At 41.2% G+C, this 10,131-nt stretch overlaps 1 protein-coding gene across 2 annotated transcripts; it reads right to left on the bottom strand.

Moving 5' to 3' along the window:
- Nucleotides 1-6,461: 6,461 nt before the first annotated feature.
- On the bottom strand, nucleotides 6,462-8,437 carry LOC105035236 (leucine-rich repeat protein 1). Of its 2 annotated transcripts, none has more exons than XM_010910717.3 (7): nucleotides 8,281-8,437; nucleotides 8,030-8,162; nucleotides 7,871-7,942; nucleotides 7,628-7,771; nucleotides 7,228-7,308; nucleotides 6,830-6,882; nucleotides 6,462-6,717 (listed from the first exon to the last, which is right to left on the bottom strand). In XM_010910717.3, the coding sequence occupies exons 1-7, from the start codon at nucleotides 8,351-8,353 to the stop codon at nucleotides 6,671-6,673; spliced, it is 603 nt and encodes a 200-aa protein (XP_010909019.1). In that variant the 5' UTR covers nucleotides 8,354-8,437; the 3' UTR covers nucleotides 6,462-6,670. The 2 variants fall into 2 exon arrangements, with proteins under 2 accessions (XP_010909019.1, XP_073117523.1); XM_073261422.1 differs by having other exon boundaries at nucleotides 6,462-6,708.
- Between the last annotated feature and the right edge of the window lie 1,694 nt (nucleotides 8,438-10,131).

Below are 10,131 nucleotides of genomic sequence, written 5' to 3'. Positions count from 1 at the left end.
AGGAATTAGATCAGAATTATAAAATTTAGGGTTGGAAATTAGTAGATTGAAAGAATTAGATACGAATGAAGGAGTTAGGATTGGAATCAATCAATAGATCCAATTGGGTGCATTTTGGCTCATCAAGCATGTCCTTTGAAGGTAGGATAACGTTGGGTATTGATCAATTTGAAGCTGATATGAAGCAGGAAGAGTAAGTTTGTGAGCTGAACATCCATGAAAACTAAAGTGTCTACTGTCTAGTCTAGGCACCAAATGATTTTGGGCCCACTAACTTTGAAGGGGATGCCCAGGAGTGTCCACACTATCAACTTGTTGATCTCTTTTAATTGGAAAAGAAATCAGACTTTAATTTGGAGACTTAGATATTGCTGGTGCGAAAAAAGATTATTAGTGAAAGCAAAAATGATTCGAAAACTTACTTTCACAATTCTCTAGATTTGAGAGGCCTGAAAGATTTGCTTAGGGTCATCATGTTTTCTTAGCCGGTCATAATATGATAGGAGTCCAAGATATCTAATTAGTGGGAATTGCATTTCATTGTAATGGTAGAAGGCAAATTTTGGCCCCTTGAAACATTTTCTCACAAGGTTCAAATCTAAGATATTGCTTAAAAAAGAAATGTTCTCCGCAAGAGAACCACAAAATTTTTAGTTAATTTTTCTTTTTAAAAGAATGGGTTAACGAAGATAAATTCAATAATGAAAATATGGTTCAACAATAGAAGATTGAGATGTTATCAATGTTAGGATTTGATGCCTCGAGATCAGTCCATATTGAGCCCACAGCGAGGTTCGCGGTGAAAAATGGAGTCCAACGAGACAAAGATCACCCGAAACGGAGCTCGGATGGAGGAGATACGAGCTTTTGAAGTTGGCACGAGATTCGAGGCAGCAAAGGACCGCCGACGGGCGGCGCAGGCGGCGGCGCGCTGGATGCGCGACCCAGGCCCGCGCGGGATGTGCGGCCCAGGCGGGCGCGCGGCCCAGGCGCGCGCAGGTCCGCGCGCGGGAGCGGGCCAGCCCAGGCCCAGCGGCCTGCTGGCCCTTTGCCCCGGTCCATCGTGGACTGGGCGGTCCACGGCTGGGCCTGTGGACCGCGCGGGCGTTTTCCACGCATTTTGCATGGTCCACGGTACTATTTCGTAGACCGGTCGCGATCGGAGGGCGTGGGTTGATTTGTTTTTTGATCCGACGGTTCAGAAACTGATTTGGATTGATTAAGGACTCTTAAACCTAATCTAATTGGGTTTTAACCCTTTAAAAAGGGCCTGTGCGTGAAACAGAGAGGGAGGTTCGGTTTTTCACGCCGTACGAGCCGTACGGAACCCGAGAGAAGAGAGAGGCGGAAGCGTTGCTGTGAGAGGAGCAGGACTCCTAGACAGCGGTCGTCAGGCACTTCAGGGGTTCAGAGGGTCTTCCAAGAGAGAGAGCTTTTGTGAGGGGAACTTCTAGTGAGAGAGAATTGGGTGTACAAGGGTTGAGGGTGAGATCTCCTCTTGTAAATTTTTTTTTTTCATAGTGAAGTTTGCATGCCCCGTGGAGGCGAGCCCTTTTGTGGCTGATCCACGTATTTTAATTATTTTTCTTTTTGTTTTGTTTCTTCTTTCTTCCTACTGCTTCGCGTGGTACTGAAAGGATCTTGGGAGATGGTGTCCTGGCCATACATCCACCCAACAAGTGGTATCAGAGCAAGGCGGTACAAGGACGCAGATTGCAGTGGTGGTGAGCAAAACTAAAGATGGAGAAGACAGGAACAATCAAGATGGAGATCAACAAGTTCAATGGTAAGAGCAATTTTTCTTTGTGGCAGGCAAGGGCGAAGGACGTACTCATCCAACAGAGGTTAATCGATGCTCTCTTGTGCGATGAGAAGCCGATCACCATGAAGGTGCGGGATTGAAAATAGCTACAGATGCAGGCGGTGAGTACCATCTGCATGTACCTGGCGGATGAGGTGGTGATCCATGTGCTGAGCGAGACTTCCCCGACGGTGCTGTGGTCGAAGCTCGAGGAGTTGTACATGGCGAAGTCTCTCACCAACACACTTTTTCTCTGGAGGCAGTTTTACCAACTGCGGATGACTGAGGGACAGAGCGTGCAGGAGCATCTAAGTCACTTCCAGAAGATCCTTACCGACCTCCTCAGCGTTGGTGAGAATGTTGAGGAGAAGACCAGGATGCTGGTTTTGCTGGCGTCGCTTCCCCCTTCATATGAGTCCTTGGTGACTGCTCTTCTAGTGGGGAAGAGCACTATCAAGATGGACGAGGTCACCGCGGCGATACTCCAGAACGAGGTTCTCAGGAGGGAGAACTCAGCTTCGAGCTCAGGTGGCGGTAGCTCAGCTTTGGTGGCTTCTGAAGGAGCAGGAGGCGGTAGACGGAGCGATAGGAGATCGCAACGAGGGCGGTCCAAGTCCAGGAGAGACTTGAGCAAAACCAGGTGTTACCAGTGTGAGGAGTTGGGGCATCTAGCCAGAGATTGCCCTCAACTGAAAAATCAGACGGTGGCTGTTGTAGCGACGGTCGGCAGTGATTCAGATGGAGATATCCTGGAGATATCTGATGAGGTATCTACTTCTTCCCAACAGTGGATATTAGATTCTACATGCCCCTATTATGTATGTTGCAGAGAGGAGCAGCTTGACTCCCTGGAGAACAGTGAGGGCACTATATATCTGTCGGATGGATCGAGCTGTGCGATCAGAGGTATTGGGACGATCAGTTGGAGGACACATGATGGTGCAGTGAGGAGATTGGGGAAGGTCCGATACATACCCAATTTCAGGGAGAATCTTATCTCACTTAGCAGACTGGATTCGAGAGGCTACAGGACGGTAGCTGGTGGAGGAATCCTGAGGGTGCTACGCGGCAATAGGATTGTGCTGGAGGGGAAGAAGGGGAGCAGAGGACATTATTACCTGACGGGGAGCCCAGTGCGAGGTGGAGCTTCGGGAGCCAGGTGGAGCCCAGAGCGAGGTGGAGCTCCAGGAGGTGGATTGGTCATGAGACAGGAGACTCGAGAGGACGAGAGGCAATGTCGCAAGGTGAGATTCCTATTGCCGTAGGATGATGCCTCGAGCAGATCTCAGGTTAGGAGGAGCACAGCATACGATGGAGATGGGATCGAGTAGCCTAGCTCGACTCCCATGTTTGCCCATCCATGATCAGCAGACGATTGCCCCAGGGTATGGGGGCGAGGAGATCCAGAAGCTCTCGGAGTTTGGAGGAGGCCGAATATCGAGTCGAGGTGGAGATTGTTAGGATTTGATGCCTCAAGATTCAGCCCACATTGAGCCCACAGTGAGGTTCGCAATGAAAAACGGAGTCCAACGAGACCAAGATCACCCGAAACGGAACTCGGATGGAGGAGATACGAGCTTTTGAAGTCGGCATGAGATTCGAGGCGGCGGAGGACCGCCGGCGACCGGTAGCGGGCGGCAGCGGCGCCGCAGGCGGCGGCGCACGGGACGCGCGACTCAGGCCCGCGCGGGATGCGCGGCCCAGGCGGGCGCACGGCCCAGGCACGCGCAGGCCCGTGCATGGGAGCGGGCCGGCCCAGGCCCAGCGGCTTGCTGGCCCTTTGTTCCGATCCATCGTGGACCGGGCGGTCCACGGCTGGGCCTGTGGACCGCGCGAGCATTTTCCATGCATTTTGCGTGGTCCACGGCAGTATTCCATGGACCGGTCGCGATCGGAGGGCGTAGGTTGATTTGTTTTTTGATCCGACGGTTCAGAAACTGATTTGGATTGATTAAGGACTCTTAAACCTAATCTAATTAGGTTTTAACCCTTTAAAAAGGGTCTATGCGTGAAACAGAGAGGGAGGTTCGGTTTTTTTGAACCGTATGAGCCGTACGAAACCCGAGAGAAGAGAGAGGCGGAAGCGTTGCTGTGAGAGAAGGAGCAGAGCTCCTGGACAGCGGTCGCCAGGCACTTCAGGGGTTCAGGGGGTCTTCCAAGAGAGAGAGAGCTTTTGTGAGGGGAACTTTTAGTGAGAGAGAATTGGGTGTACAAGAGTTGAGGATGAGGTCTCCTCTTATAAAATTTTCTTTTTCATAGTGAAGTTTGCATACTCCATGGAGGCGAGTCCTTTTGTGGCTGATCCACGTATTTTGATTGTTTTTCTTTTTGTTTTGTTTCTTCTTTCTTCCTGCTGCATCGCGTGGTACTGAAAGGATCTTGGGAGGTGGTGTCCTGGCCAGACATCCACCCAACAATCAACATACCGTAGGATAATCATACCACTAATTTGATTCTTTGGTCGAGACGTCTAAATAATATTAGCATTTTGGTTCTAATGATAATACTAGGAAGCTATCCCTATAAGCATAAACAAATAAGGTGAAAGAAGCCTGCTAGTACTACTATCAAGCAATGGTTAAAGGTTTAGCAATTACACCAAATGGTGTACTCCTATTATGGTTTTATTATATATATTTGCTTTACTTCCCTCCTCTGAGTCAGAAAATATAAATACAAAGAAATACATTTATTGACAGGCTGATTGACCACAGTCATATATGGAGGTATAATGTTGCCATATGGTCATCTAAAGCTATTACTTACCCTCTATTTGGTACAAAAGATGAATTGAAGAAAAGATGGATAGAAGAGAAAGGATAGATGAAGAGAAGGATGGATGAAAAATCCATCCATCTTATAAGTTTGGTGGAACATGAAAAGATGGGTGGAAATGATTTTATCCTCTATTTGGTATAGAAAAAATGAGAGAGAGAATGAATGATATTTGTATAACATTTTTACTACACTATCCTTTGATAACAATATTATTATTATCAATTTATAATACTTATTTATATAAAAAATAAATAATATATAAACTTATAATCTTTATAATATATAATTATATAAATATTTAATTTAATACATGATTTTATGAATTAATTATTAACAAATTTATTATATAAATACTAATTAATTTATAATTTAGTTTAAATAGTTAATTAATATTATATAAATAGTTAATTAAAAATAGTAAATATAAATAGATAAAAAAATAATATAATTATTTAATTATAATTTTGAAAATTATATATTAAAATTAGAATAATGACTAATAAAATTTAATAATATATATAAAAATATATAAATAATATAAATAAAAAGGTGAAGAAGTGTTATAATTTTATCAAAAAAATTAATGAAGAATAATTTTGTCCATGCAAAAGTTTATTTTTCAATGCTCCATCCATCCTTTCTTTATTCTCTTTATTTGACAGGATACAAAATTATGGCTAGGGTAGATGGATAATTTTTTTTTTATCCATTTTTTCTATAATTTTTGAATCAAATGGTGAATGAAGGTGATCCATCCTTCCAATCTCATCTATCCATCCTCTTATGATCCCAATCAAACATAAAATTAATGCAATCAAAATAACAGATGCGCTATAGGTTGTAAGTGGTAGCAATGATAGCATGCACAATCCTCAAAGTGCAATTTCACTTGAATGATGGTGGACAATTAATGAGGGGTGAAGCATGAACAAAGAACGTGGAAGTGTTAAGAAAACTAACTAAAAATATGTCCAGATCAATATCATCCTTAGGAGGCTTGGTATTTTTAAGGAGGGAAGGGGCAGACACTAGGGACATCAACTCCAATAGCAAAATAGATCAACTATCATGGACTCCTAGTAGTTATCTTTGGGGCTATAATCTTTAAATCTAGTGTGTTGTTGTAGTGCTCTTTGCATGCTTGTGACTGGGAGGAGCCCCATTCCCTTCCGACAATGCAAACTACTATTTGTACTACCTTTTGAGTTAGGAGCAAGGTTTATCATCTTTGTATCGAATTTCATACCAGCATCATTCTATTACTTTGTCAATATGTTGGAAATGAGTCTCGTTCAGTGTACCATACTACATGTTCTCTGTTCTATACATATATAATATGATATATTTGGTATGCATCGGTACCGATCGATATAGTAAACCATAAACTTAGAGTAACGAAGGCATCACTTAATTGCACCACTATCCCTTTGCTATTATATTAGGACCAATGACGTCTTAATTAGTTTTTCAAAAAATTTGAAGGTGATTTTTTTTTTTTTTTGTTACAGAAAAGGAAGAGGGGGAGAACCTGATGTAGCTACCTCTCCACTGAGGACCTCTCCCATCAAGGAATGTTCGATTCGTAGCGTCGGGCCGCTACTCCCCACCATGAAGGTGAGTACATCATCTTGGTGCCACATGCGAGTGCCAGTCGGATCAAATGCCACTCCACGCACCCCGATCAAGGCTTAGGGCATCCGCTCCTCCATTTAATGGACGCACGTGCGTTTCGAACCGTGGTCGGGAGAGTGGAAGTATTTGGTCCGTTCCAACTGGGCTACCGCTGAGGCGGCGGCGAAGGTGATTCAAAGATACCATCCTTGCTCACCAGCCTAGCTCATCAACAGCCTCCCATGCCTCCATAATCAGAGGGTCAACGCCATCATTTAAAATAGGTTGCATTCAATAGAAACCAAGTAGAGTTGAGAGTACTCTAAGAGGCAGAACAGAAATTCCAAATGATGCAGGCAATGAGCAAGGGATCCCAAATGCTTTCCCTTTAGCTAGTAGTACAGGTCTTTGAGTCACTTCGATGCTAAACATACAACGCTATTTTATCATTCTGCTGCAATCGGTGGAGCTGTCTTTGAGTCAGTTGGATGCCCTTCGGTCTTGGATGATCGTGGTAACTGTAAATCCTTCAAGGAAACAGCATACAACAACATTAACACAGAACTGAATTAATGATGTTGAGAGAAATTTGGAATCTAAATAAGGTATAGGCTTGCCAAAAGGGTACTTTTTCTATACCTGTCTGCTCGGATCTTCTAATTGTGCCAACCAAATAGTTACCAGAAACATTCCTACCAAATAAAAAGAGGAAAGAATTGTTAACAAAATGTATTGCTTGACTGTGTGGTAGCACATAAGAACCATTTATCATGAAACAAAACGATTATAATAATTTTGTGGCTGTGATTGTTTCAATGCTTTTCATATCTTCGCTACTTATGAGTGATATGATTTATTAGATGGGGAAGATAATTTTTCTTTTATCTTTTTCAATAAAAAACGATTTTTTCTTTTATCTTTTTTCAAATAAGAAGAAACGATTTACTGAGCCATTTGGTTTTATTAGCTTTTTATTAAATTCTCCACAACCTCTAGCAGTTAGGATTCCAGAAGGTAAAGGAGGGTCTGGTACTCACATGACACGCAAATTGCCAGTGCGGATAAGATTAAGAATCTCGATGGGTATCTCGCCAGTAAGCATGTTTCCATTCAATCTCCTGCAACAAATATTCATAGATCTCTTCAACATAATTATAAATATAATTAGTATAAAAATAAATAATTAACTGGTGAATGAAGGATATGCAATGATATGCTCCAATTTATGGCATTTTTCCTCTTATAAGCAACTAGTCAGGTCTATGTTTTAGCTTCCAAGAAGGCCTTAGTCTAGCAACAGTCTAAGCATGCCTTAAAACACCACTAATTTTACATAAATGAAGATATCTCACATAATCATACAATCCTACCGGCTGATAAAATTTAGATCATATCTGCATATCAAAGTAGATAACAGAAGAAAAGTGCAAAACATACAGATATCTCAGTGACTCAATGTTGCCAAGAGAAGATGGTATGGGACCAGATAGTAAATTCTGTTGGAGATCCAAGCTCACTAGGTGGCTCAGTTTTCCCAACTCCTTTGGTATTGATCCACTTATTCTGTTTCCAAAGAGCTCCCTACAAAGCCATTCATCTCTGATTAGCTCCTTTTTCAGGTATATATCGGCCATTGTATGACAGTGTGGGAAATTTCTTGTTGAAGAAAAAAAATCTTACAGGTATTGAAGGTTTGCCAACATTCCCAGCTGTGGGATAAGAGGCCCAGCCAACCCTGCCTCCCCCAGATCCCTGTGAAAAATTAACTGCCTTATAATCATATTAAAAAATTAAAAGCTTTTAAAGTTGCCCTTTGAGCTTAGGGTTTGAGGCACATACACCCTTATGACCGAGTTGTCGTTGTTGCAGGTGACATGGAACCATGTGCATGGATTAACCAAAGTAGGATCCCAGCTCTGAAGAACATTATTTGGGTCAGTCCAAGCCAATCTTTGACTGTAGAGTATATCAACTGCAGGTAAGAGGAAGAGGAGGATTAAGTCCAAGCTTAAACATGTTTGGCTTTGGACAATTCCAAGTTAGAGAGCACAGTTGCTTGGAAAAAAAATTGAAATATAGTATATAAATACCTTCTGAATTGCCATCTACTACTGCTAGAATAGCAAGCCCTAGAAGAAGAGAGACCATGGCCTGGTTTTCCATTGGTTTTCAAGTAACAGATAAGAGAGAACTCCCTCCCTCTCTCTTTACCTCTCTCTCACTCTATCTCTGCACATATGCATATTTATGTAGAGAAGCGAGGGTTTATATATACACTCAGCCTGAAGTGCACTCAATTGAATCAAAGCCATGGGTTATTGACTAGTCAAAGTTTGTGGTCTTGGGTAGGCGAGTGGAACGCTGAAACCTCGTTAAAGACTTGCATGTCTCAGTTTTCAATCATTAGACCAATCTCTCATGAACTTTTTATAACATTTATTTATTTGGTCAAAGATCATAACTTAAGCTAGAGAGATTCAAGACAGAGAATTCCTTGGTGATTTGGAATTCCACCAACCAATCAAAACCAACAGGCTTCTGGAAGAACAAGTGGGGAAGAAGTAAAAGATTACTTGGTCCAGCCTTTTGACTTGGACAGCGGCTCATCTAGCAGTGGAAATCGGTTCAATTTTTGTAGCTAAACGCAACAATCGACAAGAACAGACTGCACTGAATGGGTGTGAATCAGGACATGGATGAAATAGCTTAGATTAACCGATTAGCCTCTTAAAAAAAAAAAAAAATCCTCATGCATTGGTTATTCTTCTATTATTATGTATGAATGTTTGCGCTGCACGACTGAGCAAGACCACATGCATGTCGCATTGGGTCTGGTTGACCATCAAGAATTCATGACCCTGTTGTTAATGATTGACCATGAGAAGGTAAATAGGGTGGCAATCAGGGGGATTAGGATAGATATGGGTCGGACTAGATACGGATCAGATAAAAAATTTATGAAGCCGAATCCAACCTATTTATTAAATAGATTAAAATTTAAATATGAACTCCTATTTATTAAATAGTTATCCGACTCCGTTCACATAATCGATTTATTAAATAAGTTAAGTTAGGTTAAATAGATTAAATAGATTAAACAAGTTAAATGGGTCGGTTAAATATGTAAGAAATAGATGAAGCAGATTTAAAATAAGTTAAATAGATAAAATTATGGTTCGACCTAATTATTAAACAGTTCAAAATGAGCTAAACATGTCGAAGTCTAAACCTAAACCCAATGCATTTAATAAATATATCTAGATGGGTTAATCTATTTATGATTCAAATCTATTTATTTTAAACTCAAACCAACTTAAAGCTAGTTGTTCGTAGGTCGGATTGATGAGTTGGACTATAAATTACCACCCTTAAAAGGTGATAGATGCATCCAGGTTTCGTTGGGTGTGGGTTACATGTCTTAAATCCTATTTGAGTATTTTCTGGATCTAAATATGGAAAATAGTGGTCCTAAGTTATCTAATTATATTCTAAACTGAGCTTATCTAGAAGTAGAATAATGTCTATCAAATACTCATTTTTTGCTATTAAATAGAAAAGATAATGGGCAATGCTGGAAAATAATGATGCTATTTGATCATCCCATTTAGGCATGATAATCAGGTCTGATGGATCATAAACAGGTTGGATTAGAATATTCTAAATCTGAATCCAATCTATTTATTAAATATATCAGATTTTGAAATATGAATTATCCTGTTTAATAAATAGATAATATGACCTGACTTGTTTGACCTGTTTATTAAATAGGTAATCTATTAATCTAACCCAACCTGACCCATTTTATCTGTTTAACTTTTTTTTTTTTTTTTTTTTTCTATTTTTAGTATAAAATGATTGAACAGGAGATATCTTGTGAAGGCCCTCTGGCACGGTGGTGGTTGGGGGACCATTGAGGAGGATGATGAGGCGATTGTGTTGGG

The sequence above is a fragment of the Elaeis guineensis genome, chromosome 7, assembly GCF_000442705.2.
Source record: "Elaeis guineensis isolate ETL-2024a chromosome 7, EG11, whole genome shotgun sequence".
Taxonomy (NCBI): Eukaryota; Viridiplantae; Streptophyta; class Magnoliopsida; order Arecales; family Arecaceae; genus Elaeis; species Elaeis guineensis.
Note: the sequence above shows the minus strand (reverse complement) of the source record. Positions and strands in the feature narration are given on the sequence as shown.

Coding starts and splice junctions, on each gene's coding strand:
- LOC105035236 (XM_010910717.3), bottom strand. CDS start 8,353: ATGGAAAACCAGGCCATGGTCTCTCTTCTTCTAGGGCTTGCTATTCTA. Junction 7,309..7,627: donor ATTGAGTCACTGAGATATCT/GTATGTTTTGCA, acceptor TATTTGTTGCAG/GAGATTGAATGGAAACATGC. Junction 6,718..6,829: donor TAGAAGATCCGAGCAGACAG/GTATAGAAAAAG, acceptor GTTTCCTTGAAG/GATTTACAGTTACCACGATC.